Source organism: Labrus bergylta, chromosome 14 (genome assembly GCF_963930695.1).
Source record: "Labrus bergylta chromosome 14, fLabBer1.1, whole genome shotgun sequence".
Taxonomy (NCBI): Eukaryota; Metazoa; Chordata; class Actinopteri; order Labriformes; family Labridae; genus Labrus; species Labrus bergylta.
In genome coordinates, this window is record NC_089208.1 from 3,914,191 (window position 1) to 3,942,048 (window position 27,858).

General features: G+C 40.9%; 1 protein-coding gene across 1 annotated transcript; it reads right to left on the reverse strand.

Moving 5' to 3' along the window:
• Positions 1-6,918: 6,918 nt before the first annotated feature.
• Positions 6,919-26,939, reverse strand: tecta (tectorin alpha). The gene is made up of 23 exons (XM_065962826.1): positions 26,876-26,939; positions 26,630-26,769; positions 26,255-26,542; positions 24,673-24,810; positions 24,395-24,560; positions 23,837-24,249; positions 22,690-23,260; positions 21,989-22,599; positions 21,375-21,908; positions 19,645-20,166; positions 17,364-18,021; positions 16,544-16,743; positions 15,771-16,151; positions 13,370-13,656; positions 12,821-13,101; positions 12,461-12,568; positions 11,914-12,116; positions 10,336-10,499; positions 9,983-10,231; positions 9,742-9,904; positions 9,563-9,647; positions 9,264-9,383; positions 6,919-8,732 (listed from the first exon to the last, which is right to left on the reverse strand). Exons 1-23 carry the CDS (start codon positions 26,937-26,939, stop codon positions 8,632-8,634), a joined length of 6,447 nt encoding a protein of 2,148 aa, XP_065818898.1. The 3' UTR covers positions 6,919-8,631.
• Between the last annotated feature and the right edge of the window lie 919 nt (positions 26,940-27,858).

Here is a 27,858-nt window from a genome sequence, read left to right on the forward strand (position 1 = left end):
GAAAACAGGACTGGGTGGAAACCATGGACTGTAAATATTAGGTGGAAACTAGTAAAATGACAAACGCCACAATGTAAACAAACAAACAAACAAAAAGTCAAGTCAAATAAAAGCATTCAAAACCAAACTTAGCCTCAGACGTTAACATACTCACTCTGCAGTCAGTGGAAACCCTGTTGGGGCCCTTGGCAAAAATTCACACATGGCTCCTCCATTCAGCATTTACGTCAGCATTAGACGTCGACTTATTTCTTTATTTCTTTCATTTCTTTTTTGCGTGCCTATTTATTTTACTTCTGTTTTGTGTCTTTTAACTTGATTCTGTATTTCACATGTAGTTTTTTTTTTATCTCGTGAGCTGTTACGTTTTCTGTTTATTCTTCTGCACAGCACTTTGGTCAACTGTGGTTGTTTTAAAGTGCTTAACAAATAAAGTTGGATTGGATTTATATAAATAAGTTAAGACAGTCAGAAATAGATTCATATTTTTTTTAAAGGGAATCATTTACAAGTGTTTATACTAAAGACAATCTGAAGTAGTCTGAAGTCATAACAGTATTAAACAACTGGAAAGACTGACAGCTGTAGTGTTCATGGAAATAGATCTTTAGTTTATTGTAAAAGGGAAGTGTGCAAGGTTTCAGTTCACTGAACTCTACTGTCAGTATTTAAATGTTGATAATGAAACAGCAGAGGAAGCAGAAGAAATCATATCTACAACATCACATAAAGAATGTATTCATGCACTAAAAAAAAAAGTATTTAAAATTTCCACTTTTTATCATACAATACTTAATTAGGAAGAAGCCAGCCGTTTGTGATATTATGACGATATCAAAGTTTAAACTGCAGCTTCGCTTGTTATTTCTGTTACAGTGTGAGTCAAACACTAAATCTGTGAGTGGTAACAGTTTTTTTGTTCTGTAGGAAAATACAATGTTGGCATAAAATAAAAGCTCCATCAGCCTTATGTCTCTCAGAGGCTCAGCCCTTTTGTGGAAAAGACTTGCTGACCTTGATCTTTGGACTGCGGCTCTGACTTGACACAGAAACAGCTCCGGGTCTGATAAGGAGCTTTGATTGCTGCCTTGTAAAAATACATTCATGATCTGTAGGGGTGTAACAGGGTGGATATTTAAGTCACATACAGTTCTTTGAGAATTACGTATCACGTCATCTCTGCTCATGAATCAGGTTTTATTTTCATATATATGATGTGTTATAAAGAGCGTGGACACCTGCAGGTTGTGTAATGAACTATAAATATGAATCAAGGTCTCAGAGGAATGACATGGGGTGTTACTGGTGATATTTTATCACAATTGATAATCTGTTATTTTTAAACCATGTACTCACTTTGAAGCCCAAATGTACACCAGAAAACTCCATTTTGAATCAATTCAAGCAGTGATATCTGGCTTATTAGTGGCGCTTATAGAAAGTTCAGATGACCACCAATGATATGTCATATATAAGGATCCATCCTCTAGAGACTGTGAACACTAACCTCCAATTGCTTTATGACAGTTCATGAGTTACTGCCAACTGGGACATCAAATTTAACAACGTCGTTGCCTAGACGTTATGTTTGTGTGTTACTACACTGTTTCATAATCACACCGTGGTGGTGACAAAGCAATCACTGCTTGGATTATGTGCGTGGACTGCAGCATTTCTTAGAGTGTATAAAACACAACATTTAATGTAGCGTACAGGAGTTTGACTGATGTAATTCGGGAGGTTTGCAGGTGTACAAAGTCACTCTGAAGTCCCAATTCCTTGTGACGGTCGCTGCCCTATAGCCGGAATCAGAGCCAGATTCAGAGCACCTGTTGCTCCCAGGGCATGAAAGCCCACCCCCGAATGTGTCACACCCCACACTTCATTGTCCCACACATCCACAATCACACCACTGACAGACACACTCCATGTTTGCAGCTATCATTTCAATTGTTTACTTTCAAGCAATGAATAGTTTTTATCTACAGTTAACTTGTGTCCTTCACATATTTGCCATGACCCCTGAGCCAGGTTATGTCACCCTCATTAAGTTTAGGTAACAACAGCCCTTCAGTCAGGGGGAGGTGAGAAAACTGCTTACATTTAAGAGACCTGACAGGTGTAGCTGAATACATTGTGAATATTCATTGTCCCAACAAGTTCAAACCATTTAATTTTCCTATTTCACAATCAATAAGATTCTTTGAGCCCCAATTTGGAAAGAAATCAGACTGTATTACTTAAACACTTGTCCTGACATGTCCAGCACAGAACTGTTAATAATCACCTCCCAATGTCATGTTATGCAAAAGGACAGAGTACAAGCATGCAATAAAAAATGATCAACCCCTCTGACATTCAGGGCTGAGTTAGCCATTGCTTTTCATCCTCTCCCTTATATAATTATCATAATTACAAGTCCAAAACCACAGTTTCCTTTATTAGCGAAGCCAATCCCTCCATTCAAATGTGCGATCATACACTTCCACTCTGCACCTCCACCCCCAGGCAAGGTGTCGATGAGGGAATACACACGCAGGGAATCCTGTTCTGTTCTGTAAACTTCGTGGTGACCTAAACTTCACAGTGAGTGACTCACTGCGCTGCCTTAAAAAGAACGCTGAATTACACCTTAACAAATACCAGCACCATTATATAATAATTAGTGTTGAATGCCATCTACTTTATAGAGCAAATTTGCATATTAAGGTTATATTTCTGCCAATATGTGCCATATTTTAACTATTTGTTGCAGTTTTATAAAGAAAGAAAATCATGTTTTGTAGATATTTTGTATTGTTTTTTTAAAAAGAGAGATCATCGGTATTTACTACTGACCCCCGACACGCAGGTCACCCTCTTTCCAGACTTCATTTGGTATTGACAATAAATTATTTTTCAGGCCTGAAAGTAATAGATGTCATTGGTCAAACTTCGGTGTAAACTTCTTTGCAGATGATCCTTTGATCTATTTGACAAACGTCAGAAAATACGTGGTGCCATTATTTGCTTTTGTTTTCTGCTAAAATTGTTTCAAGCTATTAATTATAACTCTTAATAACTGACAATGAAGCAACGTACATCAGAGAGTAAGAACAACACAAGCAAGGATAGAGGAGGAAACAAGGTCAGGAAGTGCAAACAAACAGCTTTAAGTCCGATCGGACACACAGGTGCTGACAGGAAGTGACCAGAGGCAAAGCACAACATCGACAGCTGTTCTTGAGAGCTCTAAAAAACATCCAAAAACATCCTGAAATCACCATCATCGTCTTCATCCATAATATCATTAAAGTCGTAGGTGTTCATAAAGAGCTGGGTCTTTAGCTTTTTCTTAAAGGTGCAGAGGGACACTGCAGATTGAATGGAGTTTGGAAGTAACTGGGAGCCAGTGGAGGGAGATTAACAGCAGAGTTCAACATGTGTTCATTTGGGTAGTCTGAAGACCAGTCGCGGTGATGTGTAAATATTTTGGAGCGGGAATGAGCATCAATGACCAAGAGAGTACACACACCCTTAAATACACAAACCTGCAAACTTACATAATGCACAACTAACACTACATCCCTCAAAAAGTGATGGAAACAAGGGCAGAGCGCTGCAGCACACTTGAATAGTGTTTACATTACCAACATGTCAACAGAACAAGCCTTAAGGACTACTAAGTAATCCAGTGGCCTCAATGTCCTGAGTTACATAACACTACTGAAAAGTTTAAATGGGTTAATTACATTGTCAAACAAATCTCAGCAGCCTCTCAATCGTAAAAAAATAACTTTAATTCCACCAGGAAGATTCCCATTTTGATAAATTTTCTTTTATTGAAATCTTTTTCCGAAAAAAAACTTGGCTTAAAACGATATATTAAAGGTCACATATTATCCTCTTTTTCAAGAAGTGTAAATAAGTCTCAGAGCTCCTCAAAACATGTGTGTGACATTTCTTGTTCTAAATCCACTCTGATCTTGTATTTGATCATGTCTATAAACCCCTCTATTTCAGCCCTGCTCAGAACCGGCTGTTTCTGTGTCTGTACCTTTAAATGCAAATGAGCTGTGTCTGACCACGCCCCCTCTCTGGAAGGGTTTGGGGGGGTTTAGGCTTTCTTGAACTGTACCGTTTTTTTTAACGATGAGAAGGCAGACTCAGAGGGCAGAACAAACATCTAGCTGTGGGAGTGTCACCCACCTGGGGGAGGGGTTACTGCCCTTTGTGATGTCATGAAGGGAAAATCTCCAAACGGCCTGTTTGAGCACAGATTTTCTGAAAAGTGTAGCAGGCAAAAGATGGAGAGGATGGACTTTTCTCATCATTGGAGGGTTTGTCTCTTATTTCCTAATAACTGTGAATAAATGTATTTAATTTATGGAAAAGCGCAACTGTCCCAGCCTATGAAGTGTCTGATGTAACTAGGACAGAGATAATATAAGTTTACAATGGGCGCGTCTGGAGATAGTATCTGAAGGAGATTTAGGAGTCCCCTCAGGTGGAATGTTTACATTGAGGTGTTGTATAGGAGTATTGCCATATATGGATGTGTAACTTGATGTTTTTATGACCCATGACGAAAAGCAGATGTTTAGATGCATATAAGCGATTGTCTCTGTGTGTTCGACAGAGATCATTATTGGCTTCTTGATCCTCCTGGTCAGACCTGACCAGTGACTCTGTTTCTTGCTTAAATAAAATTATACTCTTTGAAAGCAAGTCAGTCTCAACGGCGAATTTCTTCATCATCAAACATATCAACAACAAGGAAATCCACATCACCTGTAAGATCTGGCTAGAGGATTTAACCAACACATTCCTTTTGGGATATGTTCTAAAAGGACAGAATTCAACAGTTCATACTAAACCTGGAAAGCCCTTGCATCATATCTTGAAACTACAAATCCAGCACAGCAGTCGTCATCCCAACACTACACAGCAGCTGAGACGGTTAGGGAGGTCTCTGTGGGCAGAGGGAGGTGGGAGGGTAGGAGATGGGTTTTTATTTTATTACTTTATAACTTGCGTCTTTGTTTGTTCTTTATATTGGATGTTATTGCACTTTATTTCTTTATTACCTTGTTTGAATATTACCTTTGTGAGATCCTAACAACTCCAGGGTTACACGCAGAGCTGTAAGAATCATGAAAATGAGACTCGAATGTGTGTTGAATATACCATGATCAATGAAAAAAATATATTTTTTATTCTTTATTTTCAGTTTATACTCGGTCAACACAACCTTTACAGGAAGTAATTTCATAATCTCATGATGGAAGGTAAAAGTCTCTATTCATAGTCAGTACATAATACTATCTCTGATCAAATTGATGTTATGAAAGATTTAAGAGGGCTGCTAACGGTTTCTAAAGGATTTATCTTAATGTAGCCTAAATGATTTTGTTATTTTTACATTTTGCATCTTCATCTAATATTTACAGTCTATGGGCTTCACATGTTAATCCTCAAAAATTCAATTTAGGATCATTCCTATTTTGTGCAAGGAATACAATCCAGTCTTGTAACTATATCCTGTTTGCTCCTTATATGGTCGGGGAAAAAAGATCTCAAATGAAAATGTAAAAAACAACGGAGTAGGGTCAGTCATACAGCAGCGACTGTTGTCACTTGTTGTACTTAGAAGTACTGAGTCTCAGTCTGCTGAGTTTGCTCTTGTATCTGGATTGAGTGAATACTGGACTCAGTAAATTGTTTGGGTTTCAGTTCAAAGGTCGGGTATAACTGTTTATCTGACCAGGATTTGGCAGAGCCAGAGAATAGACCTTAGGGAACATTTAAAGAAGCTGATACTACAAATACAGCACGGTGTATTTTATGTTGGATGAATCAGGCTCCTATGAAGATATCTGATTTTTTTTAACAGTAATGTACCTTAGAGATAGCATTTAATTAATAATGTAATCCTTATCTTAGATGTTCATCATATTGGCCAACATTTTTGCCAACTCATTACTAAGGAACCTTTGGTTTAACTCTTATTTCTAAACTCTCATTTCTTTTTATGAAGTAATCACTATCACCAAATTTGTTTTCTAATGTTTTTTTTCTCTCTCAAAATTAGCCACATCAATTGCTTTGTGTAAAAAAATCCTGACGGTTAAATCACATTCAAAGGGATCCTGGCAACTCCACAATAACAGAACAGACAACTTACAAAGTAATTATGTACACCCTGTTTGACCAGTGCAACCCAACCCCATGTCACCTCATTCAACGTAAATGTCAACGATATTTGACTGATGACGTTTGTGTACATAAATGCCTTGAAGGCAGCACCCACGCTACTTGAACGTTTCACTGTGGAAAGAATTCACCTACACTGATTTAGCAACTTCCAAATGAGTGAAGAAAATTGCAAGGCGTGGACTGAATGTGACAGATCATTTAATTGGAACTACGTTGCTAAGAGACAGACATATTGTTTCAAGTTTACCTCCTGTCGGCTACTAAAACTGTGCAACAGGGGATAAGGTTGGTCCCATTTTTAAAAAAAAGATTTAAACACAGTTTTTTTAGGGGGAGGGGGGTTATAAATTAACATGTAGTTTTGAAAAAAATGTGCGGCAATGAAATGTGTTTTGTGAGCGATTACTTACTGTATAAAAGCTCACTTATTATTTTCCTTTTTAACAAGTCTATACAAGTCTCTGATCTCCTCAAAACATGTGTGTGAAGTTTCTTGTTCTAAATCCACTCTGATCCTGTATTTGATCATGCCTATAAACCCCTCTATTTCAGCCCTGCTCAGAACAGGCTGTTTCTGTGTCTGTACCTTTAAATGTTAATGAGCTGTGTCTGACCACGCCCCCTCTCTGGAAGTGCTTGGGTGGCATGGGCTTTCTCACTTAGGCATTTCTGACTTATTAGCATCAAATACACTCAACTCAAAAGACTTTAAAAACTTTTTTTTTTATTATTAAAGGTGGAGATGGTTCTGTTCCCAAAGAATAAAACATTTTATTGGTCATGTTTTTAGACATCAAAAAAAGATACTGAGTATTAAAAAAAAGTCATGACATATTCCACCAACCTGACAAAGACTGTACATTTGTACATAGAAAGTAGCAAAACAGGCCTACCTATGAGGAGAAAAGCAGCTTCTTGCATATCTAAATGAAAATTGGGGCATTTCAGTTGGCTCCTGTTAAGAACACTGAACGGTTACATGAACGTGTGTGGACGCAAGTGGACATTAAAACGCATTATAGCGGTGTAAAATACAAAAAACAATGAGAGCAATCTTAAAGAACCATACTTGGGAGTAGGACAGGAAAACAGTCGTCAATAGTCTGACCTCAAAGTCAAACTGTCGTTCAGAATCAAAGGGATAAAGCCAACATAAGTGATTAACTAAGAAATGAAAGATTACAGCTAAGAACAGACGCAACAAAACCTGGAAGATAATCTAGATTAGCAGAATTTGACTTAAAAGTGAAAGAGTATGACTTAAACAAGGAACCCTTCTCACACATAAATACTCACTTCATTCATAAACTTCCATTCACCACTGCTCATGTGATGACACGAATCGTCCTTTTACTGAGAGTTCTGTGGACTCTTTGAAAGGGTTACATTTTCTGCCACTGCACTGGTGAAAAATGATTTTGTTGCTTTAGGATGATACAAACTTTGCTTACAGTGGATGGTCTGGTGTTCAGTGCTCACACAGGAAGTAGATCAGAACTGGATTATAATAAAAATAACTTTACCGCAGGTGTCCAATTTTACCAGCACAGTTGAACTATCTTTTTCATACCTTTATTTTAACCTTGTTGGTTGCTTGTTAGCAGGCTTATTAAAAAAAACCTAAAGACCCAATTTGTATAAAACATGTTGGAGGGCTGCAGCTTCGGCCGAGCGATAACCATCCGACTCAGACTCACATTAAATGAGCCATAATAGCAGAGTAGAGTAATATTTCCAGACAAAGCGGCTGCACGTGCAGATTTGCATATCCCAGACGACTGGGAGTGGTAATTGTGAAACTTTTTAATTTGCAATTATCACGTGGGAACAATTTGCTCCCAATGCAAAACAAAACGTGTCATAAGTTGGTGAAGTTGGTCAGAGCATCTGTCTTTAATATCAGTGTAAAGAGAATGCTAGTAGTTCATAATAAATACACCTCAAACCCATCATGTGCAGCAACAAATACCTTCTTTTCTTTTCTTTGGCACCATCTGGTGGCGTTATGGAAAAAGACACTGTGACAGAAACTTTTGTTTTACATTCAGAAAACAGAGTAACTTGAAAGATGTTATCATGGCAGAAAAATCTACATTTGTTTGGTTTTAAGTCATATAGTGAATAGTAATGGTTCTTGCTGTAATGAGATGTAAGTGAAGAATGTCACAATGAAAAAAATGGAGGGCCGAAAGTGAAGAGTTTAGACTTACATAACCTTCAGCTGCATCAAAATCTGGACTTGACTATCTGTAAGTTTTACAGTGAATTCCGTCTAAGCTGTCGGACTGGAACACAGCCGATCTACGGGTTAATCATTGCTGAAACTTTGTGCATCTTCAAGTCTTTTTGTTGTGTGTGTGTATGTGTGTGTGTGTGTGTGTGTGTGTGTGTGTGTTGTATCTTTAATTGTGCTGCCCCTCCTTTGCTCACAGGGTGTTAGGAGAAGGGAGTATAAATACGAGTCAGGAGCACGCAGATCGCAGCGCTGATGCCGAGCAGGAAAACTGCAGGTGTGGATTTACTGCTGGAACTCACAGCTGTCAAAACAAAACCAAAAAAAAAACAGGAAAACATAAATTATACAGAATCCACTGTTGGTACTTTTGATGTTTGTAGAGATTATATTCTCATTCTTCTGTTTACTGCAGACACAGGTAATTCAGCTTGGTCTCCAGAAGAGGTCGCTCTCTCACTCAAACCTTTTAAGTGCCTTAAAGCGATAACGTCACAATAAGTTCATTCATTTATCACATTTTGTTCAGGAAAATAATTAATTTTATTGCATAACAAATATCTTAAACCTTTTTTAAGCATCTTCACTCTTGTTGTAAACCAGTGGTCTTGCCGTTTCCTGTTCTAACTTGCATGCGACACATAATTGAACAACTCTGCAGCAGTGTTAGCAACCATTTGTTTAAGTCGAGTACAAATGTTTCTTACATCCATCACGGACTGATCTAGGGTAAAGGTTATCCTTCTTAAAATTCAGAAAGAGGCATAAACCTCAGTGCGTCATGTCTGTGTGTTTGTGTACATTCTGTCAGTTTGTGTCGGTGTGTTGCTCTCACCCCTGCAGCTCTTCCCGTCTCGTTGCAGCATCCCCGTCACACAGCTGCAGATGGGTCCAGACATCTTACTGGAGCAGATCTGCTCACAGCCTCCGTTGCCCTCCTCGCACCAGTCAGACTCTAAGAGGACATCACAGGTGAGTCATGAACACATCTTTGTAAACTTAGTGCTTGAAAGATTTTGGATAAAACTATTTGGCCTGCAGATTTTCCAAGAACCTCACTAAATAGTTTGAACATCTGTCCAGAGGAGAGTTACTCTGAAGGGCAAAACAACTTAAAAAAGAGCCCTTCCTTACCTCTCCTTCTTATGGGCCCCACGCTCAGTATGTGCTGTTTATGGTCGCTGTCCTCTGAGTACATCCTCCTCTTGTGTGGACAGTTCTGGATGCACAGTAAAAAAAACAACATTAACTAACACAGCAGGTGTCCATCGTCGGCCTTTTTATTAAAAGGAAGATGAACTTTTTTTTCTCACCACTTTGCAGGCGTTTTTCTCTGAGTCACACAGCGAGACGTCGCAGTGGAGGTGGACCTCGTCGTAATCCCCGATGAACTTAAAGACGGTGACGTGGAAGCGGCAGGTGAGAGAGACTCCGTTTTCCGCCATGCCGATGGTGTTGTCCTTAATGTTTGGACACCTGGAGATGTAGATAGTTTAATCAAGGAATGTTTTCATGTCATGTCATATTGTACTGTGTGTTTGTATGAAATCCTACCCTCTCTCTATGATGATGTAGCGGAGTCGGTCGCTGCTGTAGCGAGACGGCGTGGCCCAGCACATGTTCACTATGAGGATGAGCTGGTTTTCATCCGCCCCCTCCACAAACACCCCGACAAACAGGATGTCCCGCGTGCTGAGCACCACCTCCCCCTCCCTGTATGGATTCCGGTACGAGTTGTTCTTATAGAGCGCCATCTTGGTGATGAAGTTTCCCTCCTGGGTCGGCAAGGTGAGGTTTATCACACTGCAAGAGAAATGGAGGGTGGCATGAAGCATGTTGTGTGATTTTAAAGTCCACATATTCGTTCTAAAGCTAAATCTGTGTTGTCTCCATGTTCGCTCTCTGACCTGAGCATGGGCTTAAGGACCGTCTCCAGAGAAATCTTCAGGTCCAGTTCATACGCGCAGGAAAACTCCACGTTGATGGTCTTGTCTCTCGTGATGACGTTCCCGGTGTTGTTCACGCTCTCTATCCACACCGTGTTCTTGTACATGATGTGTGTGCTGTTGGACTGTCAGAGAGACGAAGGTACTTTTAAAACATCAACATTCAGAAAACAGAGAGAACAAAAGTCAGGTGTTCTTATAACAAGAGTTTGTAGAGAAAGGAAGATTTGGGAAATATGCACTGCAAAAACTCAAATCTTAACGGGTATTTCTGTCTAATTTCCAGTAAAACAAATATCTCATTACACTTAATATAAGCAACATTCACCTGACAAGTCCAGATAAAGCTCTTCATTTAAGATATCACATCAACTGCTCCAAGCACGTTTTTTTAAGTGTGTTGAAATGAGAGTTTTGGTTCAGCTCAAGAAACATTACAAGTAAACTTAGTCATTTTTTTAGTTTCTAGTTACTTTATTTGTACCTGTAGGTAGATTTATTTTACAACCAGTGAGATGGTGACATCCGTTATGATACATTATGACAAAACAGATGTAACATGAAACAACAAAATTTGAGAAAAAGAAAACTATTAATTTTATACTATTAGTATCACCCCGCCCCCTCCTCCTTGCCATGTCCCAGACACTGAAGCTTCAGTGTTTATCCAGCTCTGCATGGGTCTGTAAACCTTTCTGTGTTCTAACCTCTCTCCATTTTTCAAAAAGCATCTCCAATATTGATCCTAGTTTGAGCACGTTTCTGCTCGTGGAGCTTATTAGAAACATGCAGAGGCTTTTTAGGTCGGGTACAATCACTTCTATCTGAACCACTTCTCTTGCCCGATTCCATCGCTGCAACACCTGTTGACCTGATAACTGCTCTCATATCTGACAAACCGAGGGGCGTCCAAAACGGCCGTGTGGGGGTCAGCCTTAAAACCGCCTACCATCTCTGGTCCAAACAAATCCAGAGCATTCAGGAGCAGAATCTAAAGTTAGAAGGAGGACATACTGGCTGCTGCATTGTTGTCAGAGAAGCCAGCACTTCAACATAGCATGTTTCCTAAATGTCTGATGACATTAAGGTCATTTTATGATTAAATTCAGTAGATATCTTACAGATTGCTCCTTTAAGGACAGGTGATATAAGCAACGGTACAGTACGTGGTTTGCACGGCACCTTTTTCCAGCTTTTTGAAAATGTGGCCGGGGTCTCCAGGCCCTACTTGTTCCATGAGTTTCTACTGTAATTTCTTTTTATGAGCATCTTTTTTGGGTTGATATAGCCTGTAGGTTAACTGTTTAAAGTTTGTGTGGCATTCCTTTTTTAAAAAGGTTGCAGCTTTTCGTTCAGGAGGACGTTAATAGTGGCAGATCCAGCTGATTTACTGAGATTATCGAGCATCCCTGTTAAAAAAAAGTTAAAGGGATTCTGATGAAAAAGTTGAGTTTAAAGCTGGTCATCAAAGGGAAGCTGGAGTTGTTTAAATCAGGGCTATCCAGCTAGAAGTACGAATACATATGAGTGCAGCCTGACCTGTACGATGGAGCCGCAGTGTCCCTTTGTGTTGTTGATGTGGAAGGAGATGAAGTCCTCTCCCTCGATGCCGGGGCAGTGCTCATCGTTGATCCTGACGTCCTCTCGCTCAAAGCCCAGCTGGAAGAGCTTACACTTTGAGATGGAAACCTCCATCTTAGCATGCTTACAGGTCACCTCCGCCTGGAGTATATCGTCATCACCTGCAAGATACAACCACAGGTACATGAATAACTAATCTTGATAAACTGAAGAGATTCTTGTGAAAGAATGTGAATGTTAAATGTAAGTTATTGAGATATTTATGTATTTTAATCGTAATAATCAATATTTTTTTGAGAGGTTTTTAGGTCTGAAATTAACACAACACCCAAAGAATCCAGTATCAGAACATCTCTTCACAGTTAGATCGCTTTGTTTAATACATTTCAACATGAACCTGGGCACAACCATGGAGCATAAAGAAACAGTAAAAACTAACTTATAAGTTGATGTCAGAGTTCTGCGATGATATAAAACACACAGTCATTCCCTATGAAGCGCTCACCATTGCTGGTAGGTAACTCGGGACAGCCACACAGGTCACCTCCGTTCTCCAGCTCACAGGTGAAGTTTGTGCAGATCTCTCCTGCACAGGGGTCGTAGATCCATTCTGCTAAAGACAGGTCCACACACAATGTTAGCTGTCACACACAATGCTAACTTACTTAAACTTAAACTTGTCCAAACACCTACGCAAGTGGCCAAAAGTTGGATTTGGACAGTGGGATGTAAGAAAGTCACATCACTAAGTTTCTCTATTTGCTTTATAAAGGCATCGTACTTTAGCATTTTAGTGTTTCTATAAAGAAAATATCATCGTATGAAAGGTATTTATTCTTCTACTAGTGCCTCGTGGTGCCCTTACAGCAGTTCTCCTGGGTGATCCACTTGGTGGTGAGGGTCCCCAGGGAGCGGCAGGCCTCCGCGTAGGCCGCCAGCGAGCCACAGACCTGAGCTCTGTGGTGATTGTAGCAGCCGTCCAGGTAGCAGGACTGGTAGAAGGGCCGCGGATCCAGCAGGCCGTGACACGGCTGGAAGAAACCCTTCAGCTGGGTGAGCTTCTGGCAGGCGTCTTCACCTTGTAGGGCCGCCACCGCCGTGTTATCACAGGACTGGGCCAGAGCCACGTACTGGGTTTCATCACAGCTAACAGAGAAAGATCAAGTTTAAATTCAAAATGTAATTCATTTATCTGATGCTACTTTGGTTTTCATCCTTCTAACACTCTACATACAGTACTGCTATGCCCCTATAGAGACCATTAAATCATTTAAATATACACATTGGGGGAAATAATAGGAGATGTTGAGAAAGTGACAGCAATGGGTAATGGATGAATTTATACAAATAAAGTGTTTAATTAAAAGCTTATCATCTTGTCATATATTCCACCATATCAGTAAGCCTTACCCACCTGTTCTGCATACCGTTGGTCTTCCAGCTCTGGGCAAGCTCCAGGGCGCTCACAGCCGGCTTGCCTCTGGAGGTGATGTAGTCGTCACTGGGGTCTCCGTTGTAGTTCCCACAGAGGCCGCACACCTTGTTCTGAAGCCGCTGGCCCATTGTGATGCTTAGGGTGTTAAAGTGGTTGTACCGCACCTGGATGTCCTGTGGTGTGTCGATGACGATAAAACCCTCACTAGTGGACAGACGTGTCATCAGCCCAGTTACAAACGGTACTGATACTGGTGTACCATTGACCTGTGAAGATACAGGAGGACATATTTATGTAATTAAGAGGAGGGTAATATTGAGTAAAATCTAATGACATGTTCAAATGTACCGTTATATTATAAGTACAAATCCCTAAACATTTCAAGATTAAGGGAATGTTTAATAAGCAAGTTAAATCAAATCAGTAACAACAGATAAAAACACCAAATACTTTGGTGGAATCAAATAGAAATGACAAGATGTCCCAACCCTTTCACACTAACTGCAAATTTAATGAAATATGTTATTTTATTGTTCTGATCCTTGTGTGGTGTCTTATGAACTACAGTGAATGTTATTACCAAATATACACAATTTTGATGCAGGAGTGGAAGTACTGCTGTTTAAAAAGTATTGTAGTGGGGCACCAATAGCCTAGTGGTTATGACGTGAGCCCCTTCAGAGGCAATAGTCCTCAGTGCAGTGGCCATGGGTTCAAATCTGACCTCAGCCCTTTTATGCATGTCATCCCCAACTCTCTCCTCCCAACATTTCCTGTCTCTCTTCAGCTGTCCTATCTAGTGAAGGCAAAAAAAGCCCAGAAAATGTCTTAAAAAAAAAAAAAAAAAGTACTATAGCATCCCGGCTGGTTGGCTTGTTGGTTCAGCCGTCAGGTATTGTACCCAAGTTTACGTTCGTGTGATGTTATTAGGCTGTGTTGAAAAGAACATGTTATGCTGTGATTAGTTTGGCATGCTTTTGTGACATATAGTTATTTTCAATGTGGTTGGTTGAACCACAAGTATTGTTCGGCTGCACTGGCATTTATAAGCTGTAAAGACTGTTGTGAAAGTAAAAGTGTTATCTCTCCTTGGCAGATAAAAAGCCTTTTCTACTAACAGTACTATAAACACAAATCCCTGCATTGGACGATATGACAAACCATTGTGATTTACAATGTTATAAAGCTCTGGCACTGAAACAATTAACCAGCGGACTTTTTAAAGATGATCATATCAATAATGTCTGAGCTTATAAATGTATGAAAACAAGTTATGACACGTGCCAGTGTTTATAATTGGAAAACTATTGTAATGTAAAAGACTTTATTCATACCATCAGTTCTGTTGTTGAAGGTTGGAGGTATTAAACATTAATCTAAGTCCAGCTTCATGATAACTCTGCCAAGTTGAAGAGTGGTACATGACAATACAAATATTTGATAAAACTATCACTGTGGTTTTTGTCCTGATATTTAAAAACAGAAAAGTTGTTTTTTGGGCTTAAACATATGTCCCAATCACCATGGGCAGTAATGTAGATTTGGGTGTCATCTGCATAACAAGATTTTTTTTTAAGCACAACCTTTCAAATGAGGGGTATTATTTAACAGAAAGACAGGAAGCAGCCCACAGCAAAGACTGTGATGATCTGAGATGGAGCTCTAATTGCTGTTCTTGTGAAAATGACCTTAACTCCTTGAATTCATTAACACTGATAGGCAGTTCAGAAAAATATGACCATGAATGGCCCCCTCAGATAAAGCAAATAAAGACTCAATGAGAGCCAAAGCTAAAGGCAATCAGCAAATCATTAACTACCTCTGTGAGTTCACTGAGTGGAATAAAATGGCCTCAAGTCTGAAATAGAGGAGCTCGACCAGGCTATTAGAGGTAATTGGTAATTTGGACCACAAGAACTCATCCAAGTATTCTGGAGAGAAGAGGGAATTTTAAACCTGATCTGTTCGTTGAGTTTTTTGAAGAAAGGAATCTTTGACCAAAACAGAACAAAGAGGGAAGTACGGTACGTCAAGTATATAAAAAAATAAAGTCCTAATATAAAGGAGTATTAGGGTCACATTTAGAGGGGAAAAAATCGGAGATTTCAAGATTTAACTCCTAATTTTAGGATCTATTCCTTATTTAAAGAAATAATTAGAAGTAATGAAATGTGAGATGCGGGAATGCTTTAAAGGATAAAAACAATAAAAATCAATTGAATAAACAAAAGTTAGCTAAACTGCTGAAGACATTAAAGACACTAAAATGGTATTTCAGGGCACAAATGAACAATTCAAGCTGTTTAATAAGCTAATGACCAAGTTATTGAAAGATGTTACAAAACTGGTTTAACACTTTTTACTGTCACACGCCACTCACCTTGACAGTGTTGCCAGAGATGAGTATATTCTCCTCGTTGATGTAAAGGTAGACATGAGAGATGGTGGTGAGGTTTGGTGTGCTCCACTTGTCAAAGTTGGCGATCAGCTGGAAGGAGAGGTCAGGCAGCTTGTGACAGTTAGTGGACAGGACGAAGGAGCAGGAGGCCGGGAGGCGCAGCGATGCCCCGTCAAAGGTCCTGAAAACTCCACCGCCAGAAGCCACGCAGTGCTGGGACCGCCGTGCAAAGCAGCCCCTTACTCCGTACCGCAAGGTGCACTCCTCCTCTGCTTTACAACGGCGAGGGTCACACTGGACCAGGTTTCGTCCGATGCACTGGCAGCGCTTGGTGCAGTCACTGTTCCAAAACAGCTGTTTGGGCTGAAACAAGGGAGGTTCCTGTTAAAATCAGGGCTGAAGACTGTATTCATGATTAGTTGATTGAACTATATAGATGCTTTATAGATTTTTTTTTTTATTGGTTTTGGCCTTCCATATAATTTATATACTTCACTGGTAATAAATGTCACAAAATCAGCCAGACAATGTAAAAAATACAAAACAATATGTCTGGCAATAATTTTAAAGCTAAAAAAAAACAAGCAAAAATCCACACCAGATTTGTTCTGGTGTAATTCCAGCCTGATTTTGTAGGTTAAAGATGTTGTATTCACTATTATGTGTTGTTGACGGGCCAATTGGAACTATAGTTAAAAAGCCAGGCTGCATAGTTCACTGAGTTTATTCCATGGAGTGCTGGATGTGAGACTGACCTCATAGTACTTGCCATCAGTGTAGCAGCCACAGTTTTGTGGCAGGATGCAGCTCTTGCCGTTGAGCACGAAGCCCAGGTCACACTGGCAGCCCTCCACACAGTCCTGGCTGCAGTCCCTCTGTCCGCGGGCGGGGGCGCATTGTGGCGGGCAAACCGATACACAACTGGAGTAGTGGCTGTTAGGTGGGCAGCTCTGGACTGGGAGAAGGCAGGTTGGCAAAGGTTTTTGGTTATTAAGGGTTGTTCTGACTGTATTGAACACGTTGGATATTTTCCTGAATAAACATGTGTCAGGGGTAAATAATTGTGGACAAGAGTTGGCTGGAGTGGAGTTGTTTGTCCACACAAAAGGCCTGCTCTGCAGCAAAGAATAAATATTAAATCTGTTTAATACTAAATCCAAGGCTTGTTAGCCTAGCTTAGCATAGAGATTTAGAGCATTGGAAACTAACTTCCCCAAAGCTTTAAATGTCTGTCAGAGTGACTTTTTGTTGATAGACATTAGCTGTGCACTTTTTACTGGATCTACTTCCAATTGAAGAAATAGTCCCTAAAAATAAGGTGTTGATGGTGTTTTCTCTCGAGTAATTGGAGAAACATGGATATTCTTCCTGCAGAGATGTTGCTGATATATTTTTTTAAAGAAATAAATCTTAAAGGAGTCAACTACAATGTAACCCTGAGGAGGCAGATATCTTAAAAAATCAACAGAAAGCAGAGTAGATAAACATACATCTAAGAAAACATGTTAAGACTTTAATCACTGTTCACCCTGGATGTAAATCGTGAACTTAAGGTGAGCTCAGACTTGCACTCACCACACGGTGTGTCACTCCTCCAGCCGGTAACAGGCACTCCTTGGGTCTGACATGTGCTGGCATATATCTGCAGCCAGTTACAGATTGTATCCTGAGCTCCCTGGTCCAAACAGGTGTCTTGCAGACAGTTCTGATAAAAGAACGCTGGGGCCACCTTGCTGTGGCAACGTGCAAACACACCGGCTCGATCCACAATCAGCCCGCACAGCATCACCGCCTCGGGCTCCACAAACACATACAGTCCATCTCCAATGTGGAATCGCATGCCAGTGTTCACCTCGTTCGCCCCGTTGTCCTCGTCCATGTTCGTGTTGGCGTCGGCCACCATTAGAGGGGCGTCGTTTAAATCGCTTTTGTCTCCGAGGCCGCAGCGGGGGCAGGAGTCACCACAGCCCACCTGGCAGAAGGTGTCCCGCTCTGCCCAGGTCATGCCCAAGTCAGTGGTGGTAAAAGTGGGTGGGGATAAGGACATGCCTTGGCACATACCACAGCAGGTGTTGTAGAGGTCACGGGGCAAAGTCAACAGGAGCAGAGTGTTCCAGTCGAAGGCCACCTTTAGGCCAAAATCTGTCTCCAGGATGAGCTGCATGCCCAAGGTGAAGACATGGATTTTTCCTGGACCCAGCTTCAGAGGAAGGTACAAACGCTCCTTATTCACCTGAGTGAAGAGAAATTCATTCAAATGTGTTTTTTAGATTTAACACTATTAACTGTTACACACACATTCCTAAAGAGGCAATTTTAACACCAGGTCAAAGTTTCTAATCAAACTGAGCTGTGTGTTTCCAAAGTATGAGGGGGAAACCCCAGTGATGAATGGATAGCACTAAGACTCACTGAAAGAGCTACTATGAGTTTCTCATATAATCTAATTGTATAAGCGAGAACGAGACAGCAACAGAAGGGAATGAAAATGTGTGTGAGGTGGGTTATGTGTCACTTCTGTTCCTCCTCAGATCTTTTAGTTGGTTTGTGAACCCGGTCCAAATGTCGCTCAGGGTCGGGGTTTTGTCCGAGCCAAATCCAGCCTGATAAAAGATGCCCATTGAAATTAGATCCACCTTAAGCCAATCAAAGAGGAATTCACCCTCAGCCTGGATATTCTATCGGCTTGATTAGAAATAGTATGTCCTCACAAATACAACAACCATGACCTTCTTGGGACATGCATAAAAGTGGAGGAGAGATATAACATTCTTGTAACGAGCAAGCACAACAGGAGCAGGCTACCAGGATCTAAACCTAGCAGCCTGCTCCCCTTAAGAAGTCTGAGCTAGGTGATGATTAAACAACATTTATGAAAGAGAGAGAGAGAGAGCAATCCAACTCCCTTCAGTTTATAACAATAAGACACTAACTTATTTTCATACGGACATTTAGGTAGCGTCATGATCTCTATCAATGACCTTTGCTGCTTGTTGTACGATCTGATTGGTGGTTTTATATCTGTACAAGTCTGATTGCATTGTTTGGACAAAATAAACAATCTTTGTGCTCCAACAACTGATTGAGTGAAATACATTAGGTTGGTGCATTTCATTGTGTTCAAGCTTATTAGCTGAAAATGAATTGCATCACTTTTGCCCTGCTAAGAAACAAGGTAAAGTGGAAGATATCTTTCACAACCATCATACACTGATAATTCAAGCATTACGGTGAAAGGGACATTGTGTTGCCACTGATGTTCGATTTTTAACTTTTTGTTATTTTTGATAATTATATTTCTGTTTCTTGAGCTGTTGTAACAAAAAAAATCCCCTATGGGGATCAATAAAGTTTATCTTTATCTTTATGAAGGATTAAGAGAATGAGGAGGGTTGTAAGTTTGTGTCATGAGCTGAGAGTGAGGTACCTCTGCCATAGGCTATAGGCTAAAGTTAGCTACAGCTGGCAGGCAGCTGCTAGCTAGCACAATACCACAGTTTACAAAGTACTTAAAGATTCATTTTCCTTACCAAAAGGTTTTCCATTGAGGCAATGTGATACTCCTCTACTGATTGCTCTTGTGTCGACTATGATTTGGGTTGTAACTCTTTTTAGGAGGTGTTATTGTTTTTATGCATTTTTTGGTTTCCATCAGTATTACAGGGATTTGATTGTGCTTGAATTGTACATTAAATGTGCCTTCCGATTATATTCCTAAAATAGTTAAATCTGGGGTTTTTTTCGGAATAAATATTTTTTGCATTATAATCATGAACACATTAGGTCTTAGCTTCTTAGGTTGAATGACCACAATTTACAGTCATGCATCTTGATGATTTTATTGTCAAGCTCTCACCGTGACAGTGTTCTTGTAGCTTCGAGACACTTCGATCTCGAAGTCGTATACCTCCAGGACAAAACCCCTCACCCAAATTGCCTGCCCCGTGTCCCTCTCCTCATTACGAGCTGCCAGTTTAAATTGAGGAAAGGTTCCACTGATGGTTGTGGAGTCCCTGCTTTCTCTCCCACAGTTGGTTGTAGCCATCCTAAGAGTACAAGAGCTCTGCAGCTCAAATGGTACACCAGCAAATGGCAGAAAATGCCCGTAACCAGCTGCCACACACAGGGCCTCGGTGCGCGGCTGGCAGAAATATAGGCCGTCGTTCTCCTGACAGTACTCCTCAGAGTGACAGGGTGCGAGCTGACAGTATACACTATTGTCAGAGCCGTTACAGTAGCAGCGCTCCTGGCACTCCCAATCCGTCCAGAAAGTCTGATTAGTGGCCAACTGGCGCCCGTGGCTGCTACAGCCACAGTCACTGCGTGCCACACACTGGCCATCGCGCAGTGCAAACCCTTCCTCACACTGACAGCCCTCCTGACATGGCAGAGGACATGGCTCTTCAGGTTCATCCAAGTTGGCACAGGTCAGAGGGCAGGCACTGGTGCACTCATCAAAGTGGCTGTTCTCTGGACATGGAAGAGCTGAGAGAGAAAAACATGGTGAGATACAGAAAGAAAGAAGCAAAAACTACAGCCAAATTCACAACAACAACATTTGTTTCTGTCAGATGAATGGGAGTCCCATTGGGGACACTAAGTATAAATCGCCGATGTCTCAAACCCTAAATTTGTAAAAAACCCTATTTGTTTTTTACAAAAATGTAATTTGTTTTAATGAATTCAGCCCCACCACGGCTACTGAATCGCAATTCCCTTAGGACAATACTGATAACGAGCCCCTCAGTTTGCAAACATGGTTGTTAATACAATTTGATTTACTGTTTTGAGTCCAAGCTTAGCCAAGCAAAGGAACACATTTTCAGATCCACTTTCCAAGCCTCAAAGGATTGAGTGATAAAACAGGTGTCCTATTTGATATATCATCAAATTAGAATTTGACATTAGTACAAACACACTGGTGCAGTGTTTCAAAGAAAGAACACCAGTAGATTGTTTCTACAGCATACTTTGAAATTTGTCTAACTTATGTGTGACCAATTACCTCATTGTCTGCCCTGCCACACTGCATTTTAATAATTGTTGGAATAGAACCATAATCATTGGTATTAGTTCCACTTTATTTTTTTCAACAAGTCAAAATAGCTCCTGTGATTACGGACAATGGCTTCTATATATTGGAGGAGAATAAAAGGAAAACAATGTAATAAGAGTGATTTGATGTTAATCATTGTTTCAAGATAGCCACATCAAAAAATGATATGTTAGGTTGAATTAAGTGGGGCTTTTTTGCTTTAAAGAGGAAAGATTTAGAAACCACAGCGGTAGAGGAAATTTAAAAAGTAGAAGGAAGGAGAGGGAAAATTTTCAGCCACATTTTTCGATGTTGTGTTGTATACAAGCTTTGTCACTGTAAGTCACAATTATGACATCAAGACAAAGACATGTCTTTTTTTTGGCTAGCTTAGCTAGTTAAGCTTCTTAATTATGATTAGGAAACAGATGGATACATTCTGATATCATTGAGTTTAATGCCCAACAACCCAAATATCAGCCTGTTCCTTTTTAGTATAGGTATATCTACTCACGGCAGTTAGCGGCACTCCTCCAGGAGGCTAGACCCACTTGAGCATCCTGACATGCGCTGGCATAAGCCTGCAGTGAAGAACACAAGGCTGAGCGATTCCCTTGCTTCACACACATGTTATATAAGCAGTTCCTGAAGAACGGTGAGGGGTTGACCACTGCATGACATGCCAGAAATGAACTATTCCCAGGATCATTAATGTTCCCACACATCCAAGGACTCTGATAGAGACGCAAGTCTGTGCACATTCGATACAGGTCGTCACAGTCACCATTACAGGTAAGGTCATCGGCAATGGCCCGCCAGCCATCTGTGAACTGCTCAGTAGACTCTGCCAGGCGTCCATTTGGAAGGCGGAGGTCATCAGTGGAGTTGCTATTGAAGACGCCACATAGACCACAAGTAACATTGTAGAAGATGGTGGAGAGGGAGATGTTTACAAATCCCTGGCGTGTGTAGTGGACACGAAGCAGACCATGGGACTCCACCACTGTAGCATTGCCTGGTGCTCTGTAGATCATCATAGTCTCCAATGGATGAACATATGGGAGCGCAACTAGTTCTCCATTCACCTGGAACACAAATAGTTGTCACAGTAAGTGGTATCCAGCAGCTGAAAAAATACAACAAAAAGTAAAAAAAAAATACTGACCTTTACTGTATCAAAATCTAACCCTCCCATCTGTGCTTCCATGTTAGCAACTGTTACTACAACAGGCCTTTTCCAAGCAGGTCCTTTGTTCACTAGTCGCCTGCCTATCTTAACCTCCACCATTGAACCATTGGCTGGTACTGCAGCACACAGTTTCAACAGGTAGTATGAGCTGTCATCCGGGAACAGCAGGAAGGTGCCATCAAAGGAGGATGTTACAGAGTTTTGGGTGATTGAGCACACTCCCTCCCTTCGAGGGTAGCAACCAAGTAAGCCAACCTCTGCTACACACACCTCACCGTCCTTACAAGACTCATTGAAACAGGTGACTTCTCCAGCAGGTCCACAGGTGCAGCGGAGAGTGCATTCACCTTCTTCACCACTGGGGCCTGCCCAGAAAGTGTTATTGAGGGGGTAATAGAGGCCGTTATGCTCACAGCCACAGTCTTCACGCTGTACACAACGGCTGCCGCTTAGAACGTAGCCTTGGTCACACTGGCATCCCTCAGTGCAAGGGTGAGCACAATACAAGGGGGCAGTGAGGTCTGAGCACGAGGCTGGGCAGGCACTTGTGCACACTTGGTAATTGCTGAACTCGGGGCATGACAAAGCTAGGAGACAGTAAGAGAAAAAAATTACAAAAAATTACATACAAAATAAACATTAAGCTTATGTGTAAACTTTATCCAACGGAATCTCACCACAGAAGGTGCGAGATCTCCAGGGTCGTATTGTGACACCAATGGCTTGGCAGGCCAAAGCGTAAGCCTGAATGGCTTGGCAGAGTGTTGTGATATTATCCCTGTTGTTGCACATGTCGTATACACAGCTGTACACAAAGGCTGTCGGGTCCACCACAGCTCTGCAGTCCCTAAAAGGTCCGTCGGTTTTGTTGATGAGCCCACAGTAGTCTGAGCGAAAGTAGAAAGCTTCTGTAGTAGGGTCACACATGCTGCAGTTCTGAGCACAACCATCTGTACACCTCCAGTCTGTGTCTTCTGCCCTCCAGCCGCCCCCTAATTCCACAACACTTTCTGCCAAAGAGCCATCAGGAAGAACAGGGTCATCAGCCGGGTCATCGTTGTAGTTACCACAAAGGCCACAGGTATTGTTGAAGTAAGAGCTGGGTAGGGAGATGGATGCATAGTGTTGGCCGTCATAGGATACCAAGAGTCCAAAGTCGGTTTCTAATGCAACTGCAAGCCCAGACTGGTATACCCTAATAGCGCCAAGTTGGAGCTGGACCGGCAAGGTCTTCATCAAGCCATCCACCTAGACAGAAGAACAGAGAAAATATTAGAAAAAGAACAATTTACAATGGTAGGAAACCAACTCAGATTCTATTTAGAATTTGAATCAATTTTGTCCAACTCCTTAATCATATGCAATTTGGGATTCAGTTTCTGGTGCAGGACACCAAGACAGTGCTTTACACAAACAAAAACCAGAAAAACAACAGGTATAGTCTGCTGTTGTGAGGTGCATGTTTAAACAAGCAGCTCAGGACAATTTTAGGGACAGCCTACCTGAAATATTCTAGAAATTATCAGGAGTGAATATGTGAAAAATTGGCTTTGGACATACCAACTGGAGGGGCTGGGGATCAAAGTGTACTTCTTCCAATCATCTAACAACTTGCTCTACCTCAGAGTCATAGCAGCACCTTTTACCTTACAACACTTACAACCAACTACTTAAATGTAAAGATTTGTGAAGGTTAGAAGTTTAGGGCTGTATGTTGCAAATACACCCTAAATCACTTTTGTATCACCCCAACCAAAAATTGCATAGAAGGCAAGTCTTTTGACTTTGGAAAGTCCAGAAATAATGATGTCCACAGATTCTCACCTGGACTCTTCCAAAGCTGCCTTTGGGTAACATGACTCGATGACCATACACATCCACCGTGACATCTCTAAGCCAAGAGACAGAGGTGATACCACGGTTCTCATTTTTGGCTTCCACACTGAAGAAGGGCAGCCCCGCCACCTCCCAACACGGTCGAGCCAACAGGTAAGAGCAGGTACCCTGGAAGTGATAAAGGAAACCATCGAAGGTGTGGTAATGAGGGTCTCCAAATACCACACAAGTGCTAGTGCGGGTCGGCTGGCAGTAAAATGCCCCATCTTGCTGCTCGCAGATCTCCAGCTGCCCGCAAGGAGCCTCTTGGCACTGAACCACGTTGTCGATGTCAAGACAGCGACACTTCTGAGAACACTGGTCAGACAACCAGAAGATCTCTCCTCGTCTGTAAAAACGCCCTGGATAGGATGAAGCAAAGATACAGTAAGTAAAACCCTACAAGCCTTACTAAGGAATTGTATGAATTTCTTTTACTGACTTCTCCCAGTCCTTGCCGAACTAAACATGCGGTAACTGGTTATAATTACTGACAATAGAACTTGCCATTGAAGCTGCATCCATTGGCAGGATCTATCAGTTCAGTGTCTACACGGAAGAACCAGCGTCCAGGGGTATTTACATTGGTTGTCTGTTCAATGTTCACTACATCATTGGAACGTGATCCCGGCAGATTGAAGAAGTGACCAATGTCTCCTCCATTAAAACCTGACTGAAAAGGGGAAAGGTGTGAGGGGAATGAGCCGAAAAGTTGATTGTATCATTTCAATGGAAAATAAGCGTTTCCCCTCCCCCTCATACAAAATGATCAGACTTCAGAATACCTGAGCCGTAGTACCACCCAGTCCTGTTAAAGGATCTCCACCACTGGCTGTTCCTGTGCTCCATGTGATTTCTCCATAGTTAAACATGCTGAAGGACGTCACGCCATCTGAGATTAGTACAGTTTGGAACGTGTTCACCTTTGAATCAAACAAGAGGATTAAGTTGGTTTTACAAAGAAAGAAGAAAGACAATTTCTTATAATATAAAATACAAAGAGATCTAGAAAAAATACCACAATGGAGAAGAACCCTAGAAACAATTAACAAATGCCCTACATATAACTATGACCAGTTTGTTTCTTTATAAATCCAAGGTCCAGGAGCTCTGATTATGAAAACCCTGCTCCATTGTAAAATATATTTAAAACGTGTGATTGTCTGTCCAGGTATCTGGTCAACAGCCAGGGCTCATGGAAAACACTGAAGATATCTTGGAAACACTTTACAATACTGTTGCACTCATTTGCATGTATACTTTCTTAGTTAATGTCTAGATACACTTAGCCATTATGGTCATCAATTTTATGATATTTTTTTAATTATTTTAAAAGTCATGACTGGCATTCAGGCTTCCAACTCAAGGGCTACTGTCTTAATCAGCATCTGTTTGAATTTATCATTAATTTGTGATTTACAAAAATCATGCCATGACTTGCTTGGATGATCGCAGTTGAAATCTATGGCTTTGGCTCATAGTGTTAATTAACACATTAATTACACATTTCAATTAATAGAGGAAATTAATTAATTAGGGAAATCTAAAATGAATGTAGCAATTATTCATATAATTAAAGTAATTCACGTAGGACTCAGTATGAAAATCATATAGCTTTTGATTAATGTGTGGCTTAGTTCTACAAGAAGTCATGATTATTAGGGCATCAATTAAGCGTTAACACATGCTTATTAGCTAAACAGTATTGTAGAGTGTTACCGGTGTTACTGATCTAACAACAGTCATGTATCTTAGCTTTAAGTAAACACAGAGCTAAGTGTCGCTGCCATTCACCAAGTAAATGCTCATGTAAGAAGAGCAGGAGGCCTTGAGGTTTTCTCTCATTAATCAAGCAAGAAATAAGTCAGCTAATGAAGCGTTGTGGGGCATTTTTTAATATATACAGTTTGTCTAACACATGTTGGTACTAGCTTGGCCTTGATGAGCAGCGATGAATAGTCATCAACCTTTTTACCCAACAATTGATAAGACTGAACAGATCAGTTCAGAAAATAATTTTAAACATAAAAATGACATTTTTGGGTCTTGTTATACCGTTACAAAAAGGCATACTTGTCACAATGACTTTGAATGTGAAATAAGTGAGAGGTACTCACTAAAGGTTCTTGGCTGAATATTATTACTAATGTGCAGTCACATTTGCACCTAATCACTCCTCAAAGTGGGCCAATTATTTTCATGTTAATTTGTGATTTTTTTAAACAGAATTTATTAACTCTTATGAAACAGACAGTTTTTCCAAAATGTTATACTGAATGAAGAGTGCTTAATTAAAAAAAGAAAAGAAAAGTGGTTTCTTAAGGAAGTTGTTGACCTTCATGTGGGATATTATATGCAGGTTATTACCGGGGTTGTCTGGCTTCCACCGTAGAAGGTGACTTGGTGCCATGTTGAAATAAAGGCCCAGGTTGCTGTAAAGCCGGGGTGAGTCTTAAAGTACTTTCGTACATCTTGTGTCGCCCTCTCCAGTATTTCTGGTTCGGTGGTCTCCCGGTAGTAAACATCTCCTCGAATGCCATTGTGCACATCTGCCCAAAGTGGAGCAATGAATGATCTGCTGTCACTCAGGGGGAAAGCCTCAGGTGTGAACTGGCTTACTTGCACATTGAAGGAGATGACACCATTGTTGTTGATCTGTGGAAAGATCCAACATTGTTTTCAATTGGAAAAAAGAATTAAGAATGACCTAATCAGAGTTTGATTGGTTTGCTCAATAATTACATAGATGGAACGGTACGGGATATTGAAGAAAATGAAGGAAATGAGCAGAGTAACTTCAGGAGAACTTCCATCATCCATCTTTGGGGTCTCTAGATCTCTAGTACCAGGTCCATATGGATACAGGATATCCTTAGTGCTAGCTAAAGGAGAATTAAGAATTAGAGCACAACAATTTTGAAAAAAGAAAAAGAACTTGATATTGAGTATGACTTAGAAATAATTAATCAATATCTTTGAATCCCATACCTCGCGTCTGTACAAAGATGCTGAAGAGGTGGAGCAGAATGACTGGACAGCCTGGCCTGACCATTCTACAAAACAGAGACAGACAAGGAGGGGAGCGATCCCATCAAAAGGGTGACTATTCCCTCATTATGTTTCCATTTCCTTTAGTATTGAGCAACTTTGGCTGAGCAATGGTTACTTTATCTATCTTGCTCTTAGAGCGTAAGTTAAAGAAAATTAAGGCAAGCATGAGTCATAGGGCAACTTCTCATAAACAAGGCTGTTAGGCAAATGTAGAGTGGAGGGAACACCATCAAACCAACGTCACGTTACTTCTTTAAGATCAGGCTCCCAGGTCTCCCCTGAGGAGCCCTGAAAAGGCCCTATTATGCATGCCAGAACAATGTTACAGGATCACATTAGCCTTACAGTCCCAGGTGAGTCAGCAACAGTGGAGTACGGGCCTCTCTGTACCTGGGTTCCCTGCAGCTGTCAGACCTGGCCCACTCTGCTCCAGCGTCTCTATGTCTCAAGCCGCAAGGCGGCTTAGGACCTCATTACCACTTCTTTTTGGGAGCAATCCATGCCTTGTTGGCTGAAGGGAGAGGATGGTAAACACTGGGACACTAATGGCTTTAAGTGAGTAGGTTTCAATTGCCAAGGTCCTTGCAATGGCCCTTTGGGGCTGTTCAGTGCCTGGCTTGGCAAGTTTCCCATTGGCAAAGTAGAGTGTTCAGCCAAGTGAAAATTTTTTACACCACATTGCATTTTAACTTTATTAAGAAAAACAAGTATTTGTACATTCAAAGAATTAATTCACCAATCTAAATTTTAACCCGTGTGACCAAACTGCTGTTTACACCTTGCATTGACATCGGTTCCGGCCGATCAATAACAAACTAGGAGCCTTAAAGCTAGGTGTGAACAGACCCCAATGCGTCCTGAGGATAGATTGAGATCTGGCAACTCAGACCACATATGGAGGTGGTCTGGCAAGCATTCGT